The sequence below is a fragment of the Quercus suber genome, unplaced genomic scaffold (assembly GCF_002906115.3).
Source record: "Quercus suber isolate HL8 unplaced genomic scaffold, Cork oak 2.0 scaffold_53, whole genome shotgun sequence".
Taxonomy (NCBI): Eukaryota; Viridiplantae; Streptophyta; class Magnoliopsida; order Fagales; family Fagaceae; genus Quercus; species Quercus suber.
In genome coordinates, this window is record NW_027069518.1 from 980,825 (window position 1) to 1,005,001 (window position 24,177).

At 34.8% G+C, this 24,177-nt stretch overlaps 2 protein-coding genes across 3 annotated transcripts; one reads left to right on the plus strand and one right to left on the minus strand.

Annotated features, from left to right (window-relative positions):
• The first annotated feature begins 971 nt into the window (after positions 1-971).
• On the plus strand, positions 972-7,460 carry LOC111984134 (uncharacterized). The gene is made up of 14 exons (XM_024015760.2): positions 972-1,597; positions 2,549-2,682; positions 2,793-2,942; positions 3,059-3,170; positions 3,325-3,625; positions 4,314-4,527; positions 4,712-4,801; positions 4,939-5,194; positions 5,358-5,470; positions 6,204-6,302; positions 6,391-6,438; positions 6,577-6,687; positions 6,810-6,900; positions 7,028-7,460. The coding sequence occupies exons 1-14, from the start codon at positions 1,312-1,314 to the stop codon at positions 7,132-7,134; spliced, it is 2,112 nt and encodes a 703-aa protein (XP_023871528.2). The 5' UTR covers positions 972-1,311; the 3' UTR covers positions 7,135-7,460.
• Positions 7,461-7,831: 371 nt separating this feature from the next.
• Positions 7,832-20,837, minus strand: LOC111984144 (mitochondrial intermediate peptidase, mitochondrial). Of its 2 annotated transcripts, none has more exons than XM_024015774.2 (17): positions 20,537-20,837; positions 20,353-20,434; positions 19,622-19,674; positions 19,470-19,524; positions 17,367-17,505; positions 17,218-17,263; positions 16,844-17,066; positions 16,514-16,609; positions 13,944-14,063; positions 13,708-13,833; positions 13,369-13,524; positions 12,446-12,562; positions 10,771-10,896; positions 10,591-10,658; positions 9,507-9,642; positions 9,233-9,398; positions 7,832-8,622 (listed from the first exon to the last, which is right to left on the minus strand). In XM_024015774.2, exons 1-17 carry the CDS (start codon positions 20,740-20,742, stop codon positions 8,372-8,374), a joined length of 2,166 nt encoding a protein of 721 aa, XP_023871542.1. In that variant the 5' UTR covers positions 20,743-20,837; the 3' UTR covers positions 7,832-8,371. The 2 variants fall into 2 exon arrangements, with proteins under 2 accessions (XP_023871542.1, XP_023871541.1); XM_024015773.2 differs by having other exon boundaries at positions 17,218-17,272; positions 20,537-20,836.
• Positions 20,838-24,177: the final 3,340 nt, after the last annotated feature.

Genomic DNA, 24,177 nt, shown 5'->3' on the forward strand with positions numbered 1-24,177 from the left:
GGTTTTAAACTAAGGCTTTGGAAAACTGAAAAAACCAGCGGGAAGCCCAATAGTCCCACCAAATCAAAGCATTAACTCCACCCACCAGCACGCGCCACGTGTGCCACGATTTGCGAAACGCCGCCGCTTTGCATTTAATGCGTATTGAAATCCCAAACGACACTCGTAAACTGTAAAACTCTTCACATTCTATGATCGTCATTTAAATAACGAACACAGAATCGGGGGGCAACTGACGATGATGACGAGTTCATGTACACACGGACGATCCCATCGATATGGACGAATCCAAACTCTGGCTAGGTGAGTCAATTATATGCTTTACTGACGAAGATATCCAGACCATTCAATGCAGGCAATCAAATCCAAAATGGTTACAAGAACAACTGTACAATCCGTTGAAGGACAGTGATGGCACATTAAACGGCCCCAGACGTTACCAAAAGGAGCATTAAGACCTCCATAACTACCCCAACGGCTAGAGGCCATAAGAATCTATATAAGTCTCCCACATTGCTAAAGACCAGGTACATACACACTCAAATACTAAGAGATCTCTTTCATTCTTTCCAATTACATTGTTCATTTCCTAGAGAGCTTCTTATACTGACTTTGGCATCGGAGGTCTTGTGGCAGGCACCACACCGGTGATCACCTTTGAGAGTACGATCATACAGGCTGAGGATTGCCTTCATCTGACCAACTCTACTGACGAATTCATTCTACTGACGAACTTACACTTCATCAAGCAAAAACCCCCTTATGAGTTTGAATCTTAGATTGGTTAAATTTATCATACAAATTATCTTCAACATTGACCAAAAAAACACTTATATTATGTATTAAGAAATTGATCAGACATTCTTTCAGGGGCTTGGGTTTATTGAATAAATTGAAATGGATAGCCCAAAAAAATGAATGAAATATAAATGATAATTGGCAGCATTTCTGGGCCAGGTGCAAATCAGACATTGAGAGTGATAGAAGAATGAAGAATCGCTCACCGTTGTCGTGGTTCATTTCTTTACTCACACTCACACACACACGCGCACACAAAGTTTCCAAAACAAACACTCTCAGACTCACAGTTCGTCACTCTCTCACATACACACAAATACAAAATCTATTTAAAATCAATTCTCCACCATACACACGAAAACAATTTCATCTCCTTCCTCAAATCTTAAATCCCTCTTTTTTTTTTTATTAGTATTTTTATTTATTTATTTAAATCTCTCTTCTCTCTCCTTTTTCAAATGGACATTCAATTCCACGCTTCCTTTCACTTCTATTTCTTTCCTTTCTCTCTCGATGCCAACACTTCTCAGTCTCACCTCCACTCTCCCGCACTTTCCCTCACTTTCCTTCCTCCCAAACACTCGCCTCATTTCCTCTCCGGCTCCACGACTCGCTCGTCTTTCGCTCCGAGCCAAAATCGCAGAGAGCGACAAGGGAGAACCAAGTAATGGAGTTGCTTCGTCGATCCTGTGGTTCAAGCACGACCTCCGCGTCGACGATCACCCTGGCCTCATCGCCGCCGCCTCCAATTCTCAATCTCTCCTCCCTCTCTACGTCTTCGATCACCGCATTCTCTCCCGTGAGTTTCACTTCACATCCATACATACATACTTACATGTGTGCGTATATATGTGCATATATAAGGAATTGTAATGGAATAGTTAAATTGAACTTAGCTATGGTAGCGATTTGCAATTTTGGAATTTAGATTTGGATAGGAACTAACTGCGTTTGGTTATAGAAACTCATTGATTTTGTATAATATGATTGCAATGTTGTCCAAATTATGTCTAGGAATTGAACTAATGTACAGAAGTGAATGTAGCATGTCAAGGTGAAATTGATTGAAGCATATACCAATGCTTGGCTTTGTATTTATTTCATACTTTTTGCTCAAAAACTTAGATGTGGTTGATTCTGATTAGTTTGTTGAGGATTCATTGCGAGTCACAAAGTTTTGGGACTAAGGCTTTGTTGTTGTTGTTGCTCGGAAACTATACACCAAGATCTATTATATATTGGTTCTTAATATTTAGATCACTTCTCTTAAACATGTAACAAAACTTAATGGCTAATTAGGCCAGAGGAAGTTAATCAATTTACTTGATTAGTAAGTAATAAAAAAGGTCATACCTAATGCACATGGCTCCCACTTTATTGGGACAAGTTCACGGATTCAAACTCATGACCTGCACTTAAAGATATATTGGTCTCGCCGTATCATATATATTTTTCATGCAACAGTCCTTGCTCTCTCTACACTTGGTTTGTATATGAGAGAGAGAGAGAGAGTCAGTTAGTGACTTAGTGAATATAATATGAATGAGAGAAATGGGAAATTAAGCATTCTAGGAGGAGTGAAGAAAAGATAGATATAAGAAAATCCAAAAGAATTTGGGATGCAGGTGCTATGTTAGAATAACAGCTTAATAACTTTTGCAAAGCCTCTGTTCTTCATCATACTATTTGCTTTATTCGAGTGTGGATATGAGTGAAACTTGGCGTGTTGATTATTGCAATTAATGTGCAGGTTTTTCTGATGAAATGCAAGAAATGGTTCTCTTTGCGGTGGAGGGTCTTAGAAAGTCACTGAAGGAACTGGGTTTGGATCTGATGATCAGGTTTGGCAGTGCAGAAAATGTCATTCAAGAACTTGTGAAAGAGGTTGTTACATGTTAGGTTTGCTTATTGTGATATTTAATGATCCCGGCATGAGGAGTACTTCAACCACTCATCGATTGTTTTGTTAAATTCATCGCCGAGGATTCAAACAGGTGAAAGCTACGAATGTATATGCTGAAGAAGAAGTAGAGTATGATGTTCGCGTGATTATGGATGTAGTGAGGGAGACCTTGGAAACGGTGTATTCTGAGGAGAGGAGCGCAAGACTTGTGCTATGGCAGACTCCATTCTATGATATAAAGGTAATTATTATGTTTGACTTCCTCTAATTTTGGCTGGTTATCTGAAATTTCAATATTGTTTTATTAAGTGCTGAATATGTATAGTAATTTGTTCATTCACGATTTGTTTATTATAGACCTTGAAGGATCTTCCTGCATCACATGATGACTTTCAGAAACTTCAATTCTCTATAACTTCACCAGCTCCACCCCCAACATTACCTAGTGCAAAATTGGAACTGGATTGGGGTAAGCTCCTAAGTTGTTAGCATTTATGCATGAACTCATCTTCTCTCACTTTTCCTTCCTCTAAAACCTCAAACTTTAGATGTTGATTTCCCAAGAGTTGCTAAAATGCAATATGACTAATGCTAGGGAATATGATAATTGTGCTATGAATTAGGTCCTCTACCCACTTTTGATGTTTTGAAGGAATTTATGAATCAAAATGGACGCAATCCACAAAAAGGGTGGAATTTAATCAAGGAGATGTCAGCTGAAAGTATATTGCAGAAGAAATTACGGAAGCCTGATAAAAGCAACCGAAATGATTTAAGTGTAAGGCGCACCCCAAGAAAACTAGATAAATCTGCTTTTGTCACACAAAAAGGAAATATTGTAGGAGGTGGGACAGACACCGTTTTAAATGCATTGGCTGCTTACTTGAGATATTTGGAGGGAACAGCTCGAGATGACTGGCAGGAGTAAGTGGTGATTTATTTTGTCTTAGGACTATACAGATGATTGAATATAAATTTGACTGTGTCATTATATATATATATATATATATGGTTAGTATTTGCATGTGAGGTGTTTCTTCGTTAACCTAGGTCTTATTAATTTTGTTGAGTGTTTATACGAGTGAAGGTTCTTCTCTTTGTACTCTTTGAATTACTTTTTTGCTGGAAAAGTGTTTCCAACCAAAAATAAGCATTAGATTTTTCCTTTTCTTTTTTTACCTAGATGTTGGGGGATGCACAACTGTATTAGAGACACTTAGTTTGATGCTTGGGCTTTGAAGGGTTCAGGCATTGTTTTTTGTAATTGAAGTTTGATGCGTAATCAATTTTGACTACTTCCTTGACTATTGAGACCTCCTATTGATTAATTAGTTTCAGCTGGGTAACAAAGGATGTCATGTTTCTATTTTTCCTGGTATGCCTTAGTGAATGATTGGATTTTATTTCATATTCTATGATTTTGAAAGGAAAAAATTTCTTTGATGGATAGAATTAGCAATTTAAAATATCACATGCTATTAAGACTTTGGATGTACATGATAACCACTTTTCCCAAAATTTTAAGCTGATAGTAAAGGGTGATTTCATTACTTAATAATTATTTGAACAGTACATTAAGGGACATGTTCTTTTTGCTTGATTTCTTTTGCAGGGTACATGAACAGGTCCGCAATGCTGAAACTCGGGATGGGGCATCATTTACAGCACTCTTTGGCCCTGCCCTTTGTCTTGGCATCATATCCAGAAGAAGAGTGCATTATGAAGCTATCATGTATGAGAAAGATCGAAATGCTGGATTTCTATCTCCTTTTGGATATTCGGCAGTCACTATTGGTGCAGCAGCTGATGCTGTCTGCTCAATGGAGGTGTTAGTCTTTACAGTATTCTGTATTGGTGATATTTATATTGTAATTTATTTGGTGTAGCTCTATGATATGTACCTTTCAAGAATGTTAGTTATGTGATGAGCTATGGTTTTTCATAGAAAGAACCATCTCAATTTTGTGTTTGTGTGTGGGGGTATTAATTTCATTTATCTATTTGTTGCAGTGGTATTGGCTCATGTGTCTAAAAAGTCTTGCAAGTTATGATGGAAGATATTCAATTCAAATTTGGAGATGGAAGGGCCATCTAATTCAGGTATGCTATTGGAATATGATTTGCACATTTTGGTAATTGGTTTCCTGTGTTATTTTGTTAAAGTGATTTTATGCCTATCAAGATAGGCTGTATATTTATGCAATTTAACCCTCCATTGAAGAATTATTCTTTTCCAGTATACTGTTTTCGGTCATGAAGGTCCTGCCATTCTTCTTGTGCATGGTTTTGGTGCATTTTTGGAACATTACCGTGATAATTTATATGGTATCGCTGAAGGTGGAAACAGAGTTTGGGCCCTTACAATTCTGGGATTTGGCAAATCAGAAAAGCCAAATACTGTGTACACTGAAGTCATGTGGGCTGAATTGCTCAGAGATTTTATTGTTGAAGTTGTTGGTGAACCAGTGCATCTTGTTGGTAACTCAATTGGTGGTATGTCCTAAAGTACATCTGTAACTTGCATAAAACATCTGCTCTAACTCCTCTCTTTCTTTCAAATGCACGGCACACATGCATATACACTGTTATCATGTCTCTTATATGTTTATAATTGCTATCTGTTGGTAATTTAATTGTTACCATCGTCTTTGTCCAGGTTATATCGTTGCTATTGCTGCTTGTCTTTGGCATGCTTTGGTAAAATCCATTGTCCTTATCAATAGTGCTGGCAATGTTATTCCAGGATACACTTTTGTGCCATTCACCAAAGTAAGTCTACATGAAAACTATTTAAGCTCTATACCAAAAAGATTTATATCACAACCTTGTGAGTTATTTCTTTGTTATGCATGATAACAGATAACTGCCAATTTTGCTCCATCTCGCTGTTTGATCAGTATTTTTATGAGTAATATACCGCTCATTCTCTAACAGTAACAGTTCCTATCTGAACTTGCCATGATTTTTTCCTGTGGCAATAAAATATTTAAATGTTGACTAGATGTTTATTGAAACAATTACAAACTAAGAATTCCACTCAATTCAGTTCTTCCGTATGGCTTTCCAAACGTGAAGCATCCCAAACAATGTTGAGACTGGTACTACTTAAAATGAAATATCCTTTCCATCATATTCATGTTTAGGTCCTATTTTTATATATACATGTATGTATTTATAACTGCATGAATATTACTGGATGGATTATGTATGAGTATGCATTATAATGTAAAGGAATATGCAAGATGAGATGGATGGGGGAAATCAGCCTATCATTGAGATACAAATCAAAGGATCATGTATGTCAGTTATAATTATTATTTTGCTAGCCTAAAACTTAGACCAGGTGGAATTCTGCTAAATACTGTATTCTAGGGCTATTTTATTATTTCCAATGTACTTTAAGCCAGCACTTTAACTTCGCTTCACAGAATATTTTCATATTACATTAGTCTGGTTGTAATATTTAAATATTTCATGTATTAGTCATTCAAAATTGTTTCAGGAGAGACAAACTTCAGGGGCTTCATGGTTGGGTGCTCGACTACTTTTGTTCTTCTTGAGGTTGAGACTCAAGGACATAATGAAGAGTTACTATCCAACTGTACGTATGGCTTCTTTTCTGTGCAAACTTTCAAATGTTGCTTCTGTAAGTTCTGTGCCGATTGATTTTACTATGTCTTGCTTTGCAGAAACCAGAACGAGTTGATGATTGGCTAGTTAATGAAATGCTAAGAGCGGTATCCTCTTTAATTAATGGAAAGTTCATATATTTTTATCAATATGTATAACAATCAGTTATAACTTCCTAGTTCCTATAGACTCTGAAGAAAGAAACATGTCTGCTTTAATGAAAGCGTAACCTTAACATAAATTAGTCGTATGATCCTGGTGTGCCAGTGGTTTTGGAAAGTATATTCAGCTTTAATCTCTCAATTCCTTTAAATTTCCTCTTGGAAGGAATTGAGGAGAAGGTTTTAATTATACAGGTAACTCTTGACATGCAGAAAAGAGTAAACAACCTCTCTCTGGGCAGTGTCCGTGAAAATGACTTCTTACTTGTTTATCTAACTTTTTTTCCTCCTTTTTACGTCAATTTTTTTACTACCAGGGGATGAAAGATCCAATCTCTGACTCAAAGTCTAAACTAGCTATGCTTAAAGAGCATTGTGCAGGAGTTGCAATCAAGGAATTGGATGCGGGTAACTAAAAAATTTATCCTGAAAATTTCCCATTTCATTTTTTTCCCGGTCCTCCATGGGCACTGGTAAAATAGTATTGTACATTCCAATTTGATCAAATTTCTTGTTTTTGATGTTGATATCCCAGGCCATTGCCCTCATGATGAGCTGCCAGATGATGTGAATTCTATGATCTGTGAATGGGTAGCATCAGTCCAAAGTAAACTTCCTGCTGAGAGCCTTTCACAGATATAATTAGTGCTTGGCCACTGTCCAAAGGGAAAAAATTTCAGCTTTTGGCCTCATTTCCTATTTGCTCCTTATGTCCTTTGCCATCCATTTTTTTTTTTTTTTTTTTACCTTTCAATTTCATTGAAATTAATCAATCATCCATATTCAGATCATATGAGCCTGGTCAAAGTAAAATAGAAAAGAGAAATTGGTTATTTATAACATAGGTCCAAACATCAGATGACCACCTTTAAGGTAAATGTCCAATTGTATTTGTTCGCAATAACTGCCTATAATGAGTCTCCATAACTCTTAATTTTTAGATTCTCATTGCAAATGATTTTCAACAATCTGCGGTAAGCGGGAAGACCTCTCCCCTTTAGGTGAGCCCTTTCAGAAATGACTTGAGTAAATGCATCGTGTTATGGTATGAGACCAATGAGACCACCAGGACACAATGGAGCTTGCCACGGGATTCATACCATTATGCCATAAACATGATCTATATAAACATGGCATGTTAGCAACTATGTCAGTAAATTAAATATTCCGTAGGAAATACCGAAATAGGAGTAACCGAGTACGGAATAGCAAATTTATTTGCCATCAACAAATATATGATCTTTCTTCTTCTTTTTTTCTTCTTTTTTTTTTTATTTTATATAACTGAAGGTAAAAAGTGGATAATTTTATTTTTACTTTAATTTTAAAATGCTCAAAGTTGATATAAATGCTTGATTTGCTCATAGCTTGTATTTAAATAGAAAAAAGTGTACGCTCAAGTAGTTAGGGTTTGGTTGTTACTGTTGTTTAAATATCACAACACGTATTTTTACAACACTTAAGCAACGTTATTAGAAATTTCTTACCAAAGGAGCCTTTAATTACCCAAAAAAATAAAATATTGTACATACAATCACTAACACAGCGGCCCTTCCGCTTCTAGCCTCAAAAGAATTAAACTTAGACACATTCCTTTTAGACAGAATTAGTCCAAGTCTCCGCACATAGTCAAGCATTTTGCTAGAAAATTGTTTCCCTTGCTCAATTTGATTAGGGATGTCACCATGAAGCAACTCCTGGCGACATCTTTACAGAAATCACCATCACTCCACATCTGAGGAGCGGCTGTTTTGTACCTCCAACCTCTCCCCCTCACAACCCCTTCTTTCCACCTTTTCTTCCTTTTTCATCTGTTTAGTTCATCATCACTGGTTGATTTTTCAATTTTGAAATCCATGCAGTGACAGGGGAGCTGCTCTTAAATATTTTCACCCAGTTTCATCTCCTCACAAAGACTTGTTATGTCAGGAACAATTCCTCCATTGCAATGCCTTAAAATACCTTCTCCTACTAGACCATTCAACAAACTAGCTGGTTCTCTGGCTCCCCCATGCTGTAATAGAATTGTTCTTAGTGCAGTCCCTGTGGTTAAAGATAATGGATCCTCCTGGCACAGCTTCTGCCATATGGTGGCAGCAAAACATTTGGCATACAAGTAGCTATAATAACCTAAAGCACAGTGAAAATTAATCTTATAAGAGGATGAAAGGATTAAAAAAATATATCAAAATGAAATGCAGCAGGATAAGAAGATAGTGGTCTACAGTTTCCATTCCAGAATCTAAAACATGTGCTAGCCTCAAAAGCAGTCCTTTTTTTCCACCAGTCATGATCATTTTACTGGGGAATCCATTTTGAGAGAGAGATATACATATCTTCCATATATTTTTATATGATATAAAAGGATTACTTGCAACAGCAAATTGGAGACTTCTTTATGCAAGTTAACTTTTTATCATTTCCCTAGGAGTAATTGGAAATGGGGTATTATCTGATCCATATTTCCCATAGTTTCATTAGAACTTTCACAGCTCTAGCCAGGTCCAAGCACTCAGATAAGATAGTGCTAACATTTAGCATACAAGAAGCAAGAATCAATTGGAAACAAAAATATGGCTAGTACTTTTCCAGACAATATATATCTCCACTCCACAAATGAAGATAAGTACTACTAGCCAAGAAAACCATTAGTGTGTTCAAGATTATTAAGTGACAACCATATATATCAGATTTTCAATCTCCAATGCAATTCTAGAAGTTTGAACAGTTTCAGACATACCTGCACCATAATTCAGGAGGTGATTGAATCGAGTCTGCCAATGTGTGCCCTCCACATGGTTCCAACTAGTATATTTTCTTTTCAGATCTGCAACAATAGAACTCGTATCTCTTGGAGTAGCTGGCTGTTCCCCAAAAAGTGTCTGGTCAATTAGGGCATAGAAAATCTGACAAAATGCATACAAACAAGCAACAATTTGTCACTGTTTCATTTTTTACAAAGATACATTTGCTTAAAGGAATTGTAGATTTATTTTGGCCTTAGAAATGTAAACCTGACGTTGCAATTCAGTTGCAGCAAACATCTTTCTGGCACCCTGCATTGACTTGACCAATTTCTCAGGAATTATTTCACCAGTTGAATAATGTCTAGCAAATGTCTTCAAGACTCGATAATCCCATGCAAAGTACCTAGACAAATCACCAGAATATGAGGGGCTCACTACTATGAAGGCAATAATACACCTACAGCTTCACTATACTTGATACATGAAAAATTCATAATAGCATTAGGATACAAACATACATATGAATGTATGATGATGGCAACAAGGGTTTGAAGAGGATAAGCAGATGAGGTGTTTAGGTGTTCCTCCAATAGTAAGATTCAAATCAAATATGCCACAGTTTGAATGCAAAAGGCTTAGATTTGTTATATGATGTCAGATGCAAACTGGAGGAAAAAAGGTTATATATATATATATATAATGGGGTGTGCATAAACTTTATTCTCTCCCTTTTCCAATAAGACACTATCTGATACATCCCACCATCAAACTTACAGCATTGATTGTATTATTAATTTGGCATGTAGCTAGGTCACCCTCAAACAGCAACTTCTCTCCCCCCATAAGAAAGGGTGGACGGTAAGGTCATGGGTTCAAAACCCATTGGATGAGTATGTAAACCTAAAAATATAAAATAAAAAAAAAAAATCTTATCCCCCACAAATTATATAAAATTTATGTTCATATATTTCTCACGGACTGGTTAATCCCTTGTCAAGAAAGTAAGTTCTGCAACAATTCAGAAAAAACACACTATTGCATGGTAGCATAACAAGTAGCACCAACTCAAACTATTCAAATACATTGTATTTCATATTGTTAAATTACCGATCATCCCAAAAGCTTAAACTACTTGGATATGATAAATTTAATCATTTAACCACACAATTCTAACACTCACGTGCAAGCCGAAACTACCTTTAATAGGTAAGACCCAACACATGGGATTTTAAATGGGAGGTAGAGTGGAGGGCATAAGGATTGAACTCATGATCTTATGCTCTGATACCATGTTAATTTAAGTAATTTAACATATATATTTATATTTGGGTAATTTCAGCATTCTACTCACTCAAAGAGATTTGAAGGTGTTTCAGCTAAATCAAGAACCACCCTGGTACCAGAAAAATGCTGGTAATCCTACAAGATCAATTGAAAGATGTGTTATAAGGTAAACAATGCTGATATGGTTTGCTTGTAGTAAGGTAATAATAGAATAACACTTATCAAGAAGATAATAATGGTGTAATACCGTTCGTGAGAGCAATGAATGAAGAGCATGTCCAAACTCATGAAAAAGAGTTTCTAGTTCCCAATGGTTAAGCCTCGCAGTTGATGAATTGCGTGAACCAGAAAAATTGCAAACAAGTGCTACAACCTGCAGAATCATCAAAAACCAAAGCTAATCAAGATGTAATAGTATAACTTAAAAGATCACCCAACGAGTTTATATATAAAATTGAAATCATGTATCCCAATCACACACATTACCCTGATAAATAAAAAACCACTGGATGTCAAATAACAAATGCTTTCCAGTTCAAAGGTAACGGATGGAAAGAGGTAATACTTTTTTGATAAGACACTACATCTACCCCCTTACTTTGTACATCACATCAAGTCTAGATCTCATGTACAAGCCACTACATCTATCCCCTAGACTCTGTCCATCTTCCAGAAAATGAATTCCCATATTGTTCACATTAAAGAAACCATTGCCTCATAGATGTTAAGAAATCAAAGGAGACATCATCAATACTGTAACCTACAGTTCCTGTGTTGATAGTAAAACAAACTATATATATAAAATACATATAAAGCATAATTACATTCTTTCATTCTTTTTATAAGTAAATAAAATGCATTTAAAGTGCAAAAAAAGTGGGGTGCAACTCTAGTACATGGGAAGTATGCAAAAAAAGTGCTGTATGAGAAAAAAGCAAATGAAGTAAAAGAAAGACATCTAAAATTCAGCTTATCTATGAATGCGAAAAATCAGCTGAAGAAGGGCAGCCAGCCAGCTTCCATTCATTTAAGAACCATAGGAATAAGATGGTTCAACAAAGAGCACATAAAAATGCAAAAGATTGAACGTATAGTGAATTGAGGGACACGCTCTTCTTTTTCTTTGTTAAACCTCTTACATACATGTACAGCAATTGGTTTGTCAAACATATCTGCAGTACCCACATTCATCAATGATTATTTGATGTGTATCTCAAACATTTCTTGCATCCATGAACATAAACAGAAAATCATCAAACATCATTTTCAAACTCAATTTCGACACACAGGTGCAACATTGAAACCATGATGATCATGATATGTGCCAATAATTAAGGTCTAATTGGTAGGAGGGAGAAACAGAAGGACAAAAAAGAAGGGAAGGAAAATGAAGAGTAGGTAGTCATTTAATTTTGTTTAGTGGAGGGGAACACAAGAGTGAGTGGTAAATTTGGTGGGTGGATTTTGAAATCTCCTTTTATTCTGTTTTAACCCAAAGATAGGTTTAGGCAATAAAAACGTGGAAGTGATGAGGGCATTGTGTTCTAATCAGCTTCACCCTTATTCCCTAAAGTTGCAAGGGTATAACAGCAAAAGACTAGATTTAATTATCTTTGCTTCAATCAAATATCAACCCCTTAAAAAAAACCACCTTGCCTTCTACTGCTCCCTCCTAATTTTTCCCTTCTTCCAAATGGAGACTGACAGACCTCATAATTCATAAACCTCAAATAATTAGGACAGCACCCACATCCATCAAAATTTGCTAAATGTTATATACATATTCATGTAACTTTAATTATTGACAATAGCATATGGGGCAAATACTAGTGAACTGATAATTAAGGATTGATTGTATGTAGACAAAAAACATAACGTGTAATAAACCTTGACTAGAAGAATCATTATCTATTTTCACATACAGGAAGTTGGTACTCTGTTTCAGAAATCCTGCGGCCCCCTTTGATTGCGAAATGAGCAAAACCTGGATATTTCCCCTTCCTTGAATACAAATCAAGGTACAGATACCCCAAGTCACCCTGAAGCATAAGTACAATAACATGATTCCAGAATGAAATACGTGGAAGAATAGGCAAACATATTCAGAAATGCAAGAGTGAAACAGAAAATAATATATATGAAATCATTTTAAGAGAGAGAGAGAGAGAGAGAGAGAGAAGAAGAAGAAGAAGAAGAAGAAGAAGAAGAGGAAGAAGAAGAAATAGCAGTCACATGTGAAGTTTGCATTATGGCCAAGCATTAGTTGGTCTGCCAAATATGCACACCTCTAGTTTTAAGATTAAATTCCTTGACCTCATCAAGGGCCAAGACAATTGAGGACCTTGAGGTCATTATCTCTCTCAATTATGATAGCTGCAGAAACCCAGCTGTGACAGCAATAGTTCCTCTTCTTAAACCTCCCTCCCAAATCTATAATGATTGGCTACATGCCTACACCCTTTCTTCAACCGCTTCCTTGCACATCTTTGCAAAGCCTAAACTTAGCTCATGTAATCAAAGTTATTACAGCTATTTTACTCATAAAATTACATAAAACCATTTTCTCTTTTCTTCCGTTATCATTTCCTTTATTTATTTGCTTACATTCTTTTCTTTTACCATCTTAAAAGTTATAAAAACAAGCAGATGTTGCCTTAAAAGTTAATGAGAAGTGATTTGGGAATTATTTGAAACTTCAACAATTCTCATAAAATATATTGTATTCTACGCAACAGACTCAAGATGCATAGAAATTGTTGTGTACATTTGAAATTGCTCACAAATTACTTAAAAGTTTTTCAAGACAGCAAGAAGAATTTACACTTCCTATCATTCATGTAGATACCTCTTCAGGATGATGAAGAGACAGTTTAAGCACATCTTCATGCCATGATTCACCTGGTGCCAGGGGAATGCTATGAAATGTTGCACCAAACAATGACTCCACCATCACTTTCAAACCCTCTATACATTGTGGCAAAGGAAAATATGAAGCTACAACCTGCAAATTTGAAAGAATCAAGAATAGAATGTTTCAATAAAAAAAGAATAGTGATTCTCTGGTCAAGATCAAGGATACGAAAAAACAAACTTAACATTGAAAGTTTCCAATTACCATAGAAGCAGCAAAAAGGAACCCTGCCCATTATATGATATGAAAAACAAACAGGAGTGCAAGACTTACAGAAGAATCCAAGTTATAGGTGGAAGACTTCATCAATGCTGTGTAGTATGCTTCATCCCATGGCTCCAAATCTCCAGATTCTCTACCTCTTTTTTCTCTTTTAAAATCCCTAATTTTCCTAAACTCCTAAAGTGAAAATAAATGTTTCGTTAGATTACAAACACTGCAACATATTTGACAGCCATTATGAGTAGAAACAGTTCCACACCTCAGAATGTCTAAAAGGAACATCATACCTCATCAGCTCTCGGCCGGACCATCTTGCCAATCTCATGCAAAAAGGACATCACAACCGCTGGTGATGAAGCCATGTTAGGCTTCATGGTAAACTCAGCATAAGATTTATACCCCATTATCTGCTTTCACCAATAGTAAGAAAAGTTAATGGCTTACTAACATAACAAAACTCACAGTTTTTTTATTGGTACATAATGTAAAACTTACAATCAGGTCATATTTACCATGCAATGAATAAAAATATGTTTTCATTCAACTATTAATATAGCTCTATAAGAATTTAAATGAAGTATTACCTAAGCTCCACTTTTTCAATGCATCAATTTTTTTCACTCAGGATATGTACAATTCCAGACAGCTAATTGTCCATGAACATTGCAATAATGGTAAGTTTAAAAACAATATTGATATCATTTTGATCAAGTTCGTAAACCACATAAGCTTCAAACATAATAATGACATCAAAGTTGATAAGTGATTTATATCCCTTACTGACCGACAAAATCTGTCCATATTCACCATATAGAATATCTCACACTTAGCAGTTATCATCCATGCATGCCAACAAGGATATCTAAGTAAACAACCACAAAAATCAGAAATCTGTGCCCTCCACCTTGGTTAGGTATCCACTTCATTCCCATGATTAATTCTGTATTATTTAAATTAATCTACAAGCTTTTATTAACATATTATCAACAACAACTTTAAAATTTAAGAATTCTGATACATCATCTAAAACATCAGAAAGACAACATGAAGTAAATAGTACATAATACATGTATAATGACTATTATCAAGCACAACCCAGCATAATCATGTACAATATTAGGTTACTATGTTAAGATCGTCAAACATCACCCAACAATTCAGTAATGAAGCACAACAGAAAACTCAACATAGAAAAGGTTAAATTTTTAACCAACTGCAGCAGATATTTTTCTCTTTCTTTTTTTTTTGATAAGAAAAAGAAAGGGGTGCAATATGAGAACTTCCCAGAAGAACTGCAGAAGAATGATTAAATCTTACAAACAGTACCTATTATGGTAGATATTTTACACATTTTAGTATGTATCCTATTACCTTAACATGATTGCATGGATCTTGTGATACACTTCCTATCCCTTAAAAAGTTTATGTGCTGATTTATTCTACAATAAAATTCAAAACACAGGCTTATATAATCTAGTATGACTAGGTTTACATGAAAGATGATTTGAGAGCTCTAAAATGCTCTCTTCTTCGATTCTATAAAGAGACATGAGAGGCATAAATTTAAGGCCAAAACTACTTAGTTAACAGTTCTTTCTGCTTTATTTCTAAACTTTTATGATCCTTGAAATTTCTTCTCATTAAAAAATTTTTTTTATGAACTTCTCATTCATAGAATTTAAAATTTCTTTCCTCATGATGTTTCACCAATTTCATTATTCCATATATATTTCAGCACAACAAAAAAAAAAAACTTAGAGTATAAGCTTGAGAAACTTGCATGACTTTCAGTGGATTAGCCATCAACAACATAAAGTTTTGTTCTTTCTTTTCTTCCTTCATTTTTTATTCGAAAAATTCTACAATGCCTATATGTTTTTTGAGGATATGTTACCCACTATAATCATAACCATATAGTTTCAAGTGTTTTGCTCTCCACCATTCCTTCATGAATATAAATAAAAGGCTAAGATTCAAACACTTAAAAATGAACTTCTTTTATAATCAAAATGGGTACATACCCAAAGGTACAATAGAAGAATCATTTTCTATTCAGAACAGATCATAAATCATTTATTTTATTTTTGATTGATAAGTTATACATGCACCCAAAGGGTCTTGAACCCATGACCTAACCCTTCCCCTAGAGCACAAGGGGAGGAGATGCCAGTTGAGTTAGAGCTCATTGGCGTTATGTGTTAAACCATTTTTAAGGATGGATAAAGTTTTAATTAATATAATAACTTAAAAAATAGTTTAAATATCTGCAGATTATTTGACAAAGTAATGCAGTGCCAATGACATATTTTATTGTTTCTTTATTTTTTTTAATTTTTTTTTTTTTTTGGGTGATAAGTACATATCTTGTTGAATTTGTATCAATGGCATAAGTTACAGGCTATTACATATTTCATTTGTCATATGATGCTTTTTGAATACACAAATGCACGCACACAACTTCACAATGCTATACATAAGTTGACCACCTTTTTTAAATAGGCAATAAACTTTTAATTATATATACATATGTATGTATCAGTACACTCTACATAAGTTGGACACTAAACATTGAGAACAGAAACCTCAGCATGCTGAAGTAAGGCAACAAAATTTACCCAGGTTTTAGATACCACCTTCCACAGTCATAATGTATAACTTGTCAGCAGCTAATGTGTAATTCAACCGGGCAAAAAATGAGCAAATAAAGAAAATTTATCCAATGTGGCAAATTTGAAGTCTTAATTTAAAGGTCACAATAAATTCAAATACAGTAAGTTCACAAGCATATTCACTAAAAAGTGATACCACATAAAGCCAATAACTGTCAGTGTCAGATGCTGCAAATAAGGTAAAGAACCTGAGCTAGCTCATGGCGGGTAGCTATAAGCTTATCAAGAATGCCAAGGTTTGCAACCGGGACAGAGTTTCCTTGAACATATGCCATTTTTCTTACCTGGAAACAAATACATGGGAAAAAAGAAAATAAATATTATTAACTACAGCTAGAAAGTGGCAGCTGATGCAAAAAATGCTCAATTATCTCAAAGGGGTCCTAAGTTCTTTTACTAAGTAAAACCATACAAGAAACTAATAATACAAGAAGAGTATTAAGCAATCTGCCAAATTCTAGCAACCATAAACCAGTATCAAAAGTACCATATGTTTTTTAAAAATACAATGAAGCTACCTCATCATCTGATACATGTTGCAGAACAGAAGATAAATTCTGTGGGTCTGTTGTTATTCGAAATCCCTTCTCTTTCATGGTGTCCCTTGGCAACACTGTTTCCCTTAATATACCAGGTGTGGAACGGTAGATGGGCTTGAGGAGATGGTGCACACTTTTAGGCATGCGCGAGGAAGGAAATATATCCACAGAACCTGGGTCAATGATAATATTTTCATTGAACCTGACCAAAACCAAATACATACAAGATGGAATGTGGTCAATTTGGCAATAATTTGGATGGTTAATGACCACTCTTGTGTCTCTCATAAGAGCACTAGAATCAAAGAGCGTCAACAAAACAATGTGAAGATTGATTAAAACATCATACTTACTCCCTGCACAACTGAGATATTTCTATATTTAGCTGATTCACCCGATCTAATTTATCTGCAAAGCAAACGAAAGAATAACTTTCAAAAAGAGAAAATACTGGCTGTGATAGCAATGGAAGTCAACAATTAAAAAAAAAAAAAAAAAATACCAGCAGAAAGATGGATTCCACCCCTCTCAAAGTCAACACGTAGGTAATGGGCTGCCCTTTGAGCTTCTTCCGTAAGCAGATGATTCTCTTGCTCAGCTTTTCTGACTGCATCATACAGAGTATGATTTGTATTTAGATACTGCATGCAGCAGAAAATCACCAAAGCGTCAATGCAATAGCTCATGACCAACAAGCATAAAATTATGACATTGACAACATGTCCAAACCATAGCTGCACCAAGGTTACATGAGTCTTCATCGACTTTTAAACTTTTCTTCTTGTATTTGCTAGAAATGGTTTCCTCTTTTGTAATTAAAATGTTTATCACACATTTAGGATATTTTGGCAATTAATTTAAAATTTTCAATATTTACAAGAAATCTGAACTTAGGATATCTAGTATAAAAGAAAAACATAGTTTGATAACTGCGAGCTGAGATACCTAAGTGACACAAGACATTCAATTAAATTTTTTGTGTTTTATTGGTAATACATGCGCCTGTAGGGTCTTGAACTTACAACCTCACTGATGTGATTTGAGCTTGAGCTCATCCACTAAAATCAGACAGACAAGGCAGTCTAGAAGCCAAGTCAGGGCAGGCTAGACATAAACTTGAGCTTGGAAATGGGAATTATGAATTTTGCTTGATAAGAATATAGGTGGGCTTTTGATAACAAACAAAGGTCAGAATAGAGATAAAATACTAAAAGATAAGTTTTGAGGTATCTCATATCACTAGAACACAAAAAGAGTTTCACTTCTTGATATGAGATCAAATGGAATTTTGCCACAATGGGGTATGGCATCTGACCACATGCAAAATGAGGCAGGTGCAACAGTTGTGCACAGAACTCACTGCTTAAGTGACAAGCTACTGCCCTACATTTACTGTCAGTAAGACACTCACAAGCTATACTTAAAGCTTGCTCTGATTCAAGTGTGCGCTCAATTACAGTTTGAAGGGTAAAGACTCTACTACTGATCAATCTGGCGGCTATTTTCTTTTAATTGGATCCACCTCTCACCACCCCACCCAAAATAATAATAACAATAACAACAGGTGCTACGTTGGTGCGAAAGGCTTTGAGAATCCAGTCCCCTTTATGATTGCAGTCCAAAGTGCATCCCAGTTGATCCCATATGAGGGAATAAAGAAGAGGGCTAAAATAAGCAATATTAGAAAGTGGCTGATAAACTTGGTTCCACCAAAGGCTTCCATCTTTAAGTATGAACTCTAAGGTTACAGCAGTGACAGTGGCTCTCTCTCTCTCTCTCTCTCTCTCTCTCTCTCTCTCTCTCTCTCTCTCTCTCTCTCCATAAAAGCCTAGCTTCCTCTACTCTCTCTCTCTCTCTCTCTCTCTCTCTCTCTCTCTCTCTCTCTCTCTCTCTCTCTCCATAAAAGCCTAGCTTCCTCTAAAACCTTATCAATGAGGACAATTTGCTTCCCCTAACGCTTTTGATATTCCACCAAACATGGCATATCATTTCACTAAAGTGCAACTCGAGTTCAGTACTAAAGATGGTAACAACTATTCTAAAAAAATGTTCACACAATCAATCAGTAGTTCAGTACTTCAAGTTGTCTCAAAGCCAACTACAAGAACCATCAAGAATTTCCAATACAAAATCCCTAAAAGTGGGCACCCAACTTTCCATTTAACGTATAGTCTAAAGCTTTGATATACTTGTATGACAATATCAACACAACATATGAGACTCCAACTTAATAGTTGTGCAGCCAATCAAATCGTATTTAATTCTACTTCAAAAAAAAATTCTTCTGCAAAGCAAACCCATTACCCATTAACCAGCAAGCCAAAGTATCTTGTCATTATCAATAATATCCTCTGCTGTAACACATTATCGCCCAAGCTACCACTCTTCACCATAGTTAACATCACATCTTAGGCTCATCTTCTTAATCCTCTTAGATGGGCCATATTCAACATTTTGTCATTAAAAAATTTAGTATTTGTTCGTGCACACACAAACAAACGATGATAATGCAAAAGTTTACAAGCATGAGAACAGTGACAGAGAAGAAGCTGCAAAATACTAATTATGATTTATCTGGAAACAAATAGATCGCCAGTCACCTCACATGTAGATACTCATTGATTCTCATTGATGCCTTGTTAGCCTCCTCGACGAACTCCCTGATAATTACCATAACAACAAAGCACATACAAATTAGAATAATTTCTTTTTTCTTTTTTTATAAATCTTTATTATAACATTTGACAAATGATCAACCTGTCTGGATGAGTATTTCTACAAAGCTCCGCCGAGTCAACCACCGAACAAACCTATCAAATCCGACACCAAACACAAATTATAGCTCCTTAATTATCAAATAACAATACAACATTAATATGAATACAAATATACACATTCTTAATTAAAATATAAATTGTGTCCGTGAAATTAGGTCTAAATTCAATGATCATTTTACAATTTAGTCCCTAAAAGAATAAAAGATATCAATTTAGTCTGTTGGAAAAATTTGATATATATATATATATATATCAGGCAGAGTAATGACATGACCTATAATAAATTTAAAATAAAATAAACGAAATGGACATATTATTTATTTTTAAATATTTCAAAGAGAAAAGTTGAACTCTCTAAATTTCAACCGCAAAAAATCGAAATCAAACTTTGAACAAATTTTAGGAACAAAACTTGGCTTGATTTAGCTTATTTATGTTTTCGTTGATTTATTTTACTCAAAAAATTTTGTGAATAATCAAATAAGCTAATTAAGTATTTTTTTTTTAAAACACACACACACAGTGTGTACAGTATATGTATACACTGAATTTTCATTGGCTTATTTCACTTTAAACAAGCGTAAAGCATAGTCAAACAAGAACAATGAAGTTGATTAAGAATAAGCTATTACTATATTCAAAGTGAAACAATATCAATATCAAACACACACACACACACACACACACACACATATATAATGATGAACGTACCGTATCGGAAATTTCATCCATAGCTCGGATGATTTCGGAGGACTCAGGCATGGCTGAGATGTATGAAACAAGCTCCGTAGACCTAACAATAATACAAACAAAAATTTATTCAAAAATAAATAAAAATTTTCACAATGATTTAGAAATGCATTTTTGAAAATCAACGTTTATAGAGAGAGTGTACCTTTCGATGGCTTCGTCGACGAAGCGTTGAAAGCCATTGGGAGATTTCAGATGATCGAAGCCGTAGAGGCCGGTGGAGGCTCCGCTTTGACGTGGAGCGACGACGGAGGTGTAATAATGTCGGGTCCGAGTAGGATCCGAATTACTGGATCCGATAAATGGTTTGCGACGGAGATTTGGTGCGATTCTACGGATTAGGTACCACATGATGGTTCTGTTAGTGGTTGAGAGGCCGCGTTTTGGTGGTTGTGCCACAGTGTGTGTGCTCGGCTATAAAGCGTTTAAACTTATTTTTCTTTTTCTTTTTTGGGTAAGATGAGAGTGTTTAAGTTAAACTTTAAAAAAAAAAAAAAAAAAAGTTAAACTTTGAAGTTTATACATTACTAAATTATACTTTTTTAAGTTAAAAAAAATACATATTCATAATATTTTTATAACATTGTCATAACATTTTCAAAATAGATTTTAAGTAGTAAGTTATTATTTGTTATTATTGTTAGTGCAAATAATAATCTCATTGCCTTATTGGTGCTGGTTTTATTCTGGTCTCTTATGGCATGTTTGGATGTTTAAAAAATGAGGGAGAGTATAGTAGAGGGAGGGAGAGTAATGCAATTACCTTATTTGGAAGTTTTTTAAAGAATGAGGAGGAGGGGTTTGGAGGAATTTGGAGGGGTTTGGACTCCCTCTAACCCCCCAATTTTAATTCCCCCAAATTGGAGAGATTTGGAAGGGGAGTAGAGTACATAAACTATTGACCAAGTAAATTACCTAATTTACCCTTATTATATTAACAAAATTACACAAGGGGAATGACTAATTACTCCCTTCCCCCTTACTAATTTTAAAAACATCCAAATAAAGTGGAGGTGAATCATTCTCCTCTACTCTCCTCCTTACTACTCCCCTTCCCTCTACTCCCCTCTACTCTCCTCCCTCTCTAAACTTCCAAACAAGCCATTAATTTGGAGAGTTTTTGTTTTCAAATTGGTATTTTTTGTTTATCCTCATGATTGATATGACCGATAGGCATCATTAGTAAAATATAGTACGTGCGTATAATACAATAAGTACATGGATGGGTATTATGCAGTAATTTTATGAAAATTACTTTTTAAAAAATTTAGTATAAAAAAACAGAAACGAGGAAAGAACAATACGCATATAATAAGGGAATAATATGTTTATTTTTAAAAATTTGCAGTAAAAAATATATAGTTCTTTTAGAAATAAATACAATAATCTATGTACAAATTGTAAATATTCTTAACAATTTAATTTGAAATAATCATCTTGATCAAATCAACAAAGAGAAAAAGGCTCGTGAAAATGCATGGACGAAAATACCCTTGTGTACTTTCCAGATGCTCACATACCCATGTGTATGAAAGCATGGTGAATTTAATGGGAGAGTTTCCTTCTCTTGTTGGCTGCAAATTGTTTGGAAAAAGGGGGAAATTTGGTTGTGCCTTGAGAAACCAAATTGGTTGTAACCTTAACAAAATTTGTTAGAGCAATTTAGGAAAGTGCTCCAACTAGATGCCGCCACTTGGCATGGTTAGGGTCTATACTAAATTAAAATGTTGAATAAAATTGTAATGACCTCGGTTTAATTGAATTTGGACGTGCTCAATAAAATGGAAAATTAAATGAATTTTTAAGGAACATGCACTCCAAAAAAATTGTGGAACTAATTCAGTTCAAATGTGACAGTTTCTTTACACAACTATAAATGTAATTACACGCATTCCATGGAAAATAAATTAATTTTGAGAATTAAAATGTGACTTTAGAGCATATATCCAAATCAACTAAAAGTGCAAACTAAGACCATTCAAGAGAAAACAATATCATTTTTAAGCAATAATACGTCTTCCATGAAAGAAATGTCCATGGAACAATTCTCATATTACCACCATACCTTGTCCAATTTAAGCATGGTTTTTGTTCAATGATAGTCATATAAAGAGAATTTTATAATCTTTGATTTAAAACTTGGTTAATCCCGTAAAACATGTCTCTTCAAGATGGAGAAAAAACATGATAGAAAACTACATGTGTTTAAACATATGTTTTCAGTTTTTAAACAATATTACACGTTTTTCGTCATATTTTTTCATCCACACGCATTTCTAAAAAAATTGAAAACTATTGTTCAAACATACGTGACAAACGGTTGATTGTTGGTTCAGCCAACTTTCATCAATTTTTTTCTTTTTCTTGGTTAATTTGTTTTTGTCTTTAGCTTCTATGATTCTATCTTTTTGTTACAAGCTTCCTCTTACTTTCATCCATTTTTGTCTTCTTTTTTCATTAATTTGTTTTTGTCTTTAGTTTCCATGATTCAATCACTGTGCAGTAAAGTACTCTCTTTTTTTCCCCCCGCTAAATGGGCGTGTTTATGGTTTTACTATGAAAAATTCTAAACACATTGAGTCCATTTGAGAACATACTAAGTCTATTTGCTAAAAATACTGTAAATAACTAAAAAACTAGTTGAAAATGAAATAGTACAGTACGACTCATGAATAGTACCTATGAGGCCAAGGATCCCCAATCCCACTTAAATGGACTGCCAAGATTATTTCCGAGGATACACCTCGAACCTCGGGGACGAGCATTGGTTAACCATGGGGACAAGCACCAGCTAACCTTGGGGACAAGCATCAACCATGAGAGGCGCATGAAGTTAAAATATCACAAAGGGAATTAAGCAAACTTGGCACAGATTATGAGGAGGATGAAGGGAGAAGGGTGTAAAAGCCATCCCCTTCATATTAAATGCAAGACAACTACTCCTCTGGCCACATTAAGAAGAAATGACCATAAACAGTGATGACACATCTCAAATTGCAAAGCAAAAGCTTACTAGTAGATGACACATCTCAAATTGCAAAGCAAAAGCTTACTAGTATGGTCCTGATGAGACAGAAGTACTAGAAATGCAATCTCAACCCTTCAAGGGTAGGACTTAGATAATTTATGTGTAAATATAAAAGTAAAATGGAGATCCTTATGGAGGGGATCCAAAAAAGGGAAAAAGAAAGAAACTTTGTAACCCAGGGCTGACATATTTGTTCAAAGTAGAGAGAAATACATATATATAAGGATAGACCTTCCTCGGACTTGACCGAGGAGAAATTTTCTTGTTCAAAACTGTTTGTTTCACTCTTTCCATTAATAACTAACCTACTGTGATCCTTATCCACCTAACTCATTGAAAGTTCAAGTTCAAGCCCACTCTAACAAATTTATTGTTTTGAACTCATTGGGCCATTGACCATCTACTTGGACTTTGGAGCAAATCATGTCCTTACAATATCAAAAAGTACAATGAGACCTATAAACAGTAATAAAAATAAGCTGAATAATATAAAAATAAGCTAAATATTAAAAAAAAAATCTACATTTTTCAGCCAATGTCAAACACAACCTAACATGTCTTATAATTACAAGCTTAACAATATATATATATGGTTTAGCTATAAACATGCTTGGTATATCTCAACAATGTAATAAATAAATATTTAATTTTTCTTTTGGTAAACGGTAACATAAATGTTTGTAAAATGTTATATGATAAAATTTGTAATATTTATAACGTCACTTTTGTATTGTTCCTTTTTGTCACTTTTGTATTGT

Bases quoted from the DNA above. Each gene is read 5' to 3' on its own strand.
- LOC111984134 (XM_024015760.2), top strand. From the start codon at position 1,312: ATGCCAACACTTCTCAGTCTCACCTCCACTCTCCCGCACTTTCCCTCA. The intron at 1,598-2,548 runs GTGAGTTTCACT...ATTAATGTGCAG, and splicing joins CGATCACCGCATTCTCTCCC to GTTTTTCTGATGAAATGCAA. The intron at 6,303-6,390 runs GTACGTATGGCT...CTTGCTTTGCAG, and splicing joins TGAAGAGTTACTATCCAACT to AAACCAGAACGAGTTGATGA.
- LOC111984144 (XM_024015773.2), bottom strand. From the start codon at position 20,742: ATGTGGTACCTAATCCGTAGAATCGCACCAAATCTCCGTCGCAAACCA. The intron at 17,273-17,366 runs GTATTTTTTTTT...TTTGCTTTGCAG, and splicing joins TGGAATCCATCTTTCTGCTG to ATAAATTAGATCGGGTGAAT. The intron at 9,399-9,506 runs GTTTACATTTCT...GCATTTTGTCAG, and splicing joins CAACTGAATTGCAACGTCAG to ATTTTCTATGCCCTAATTGA.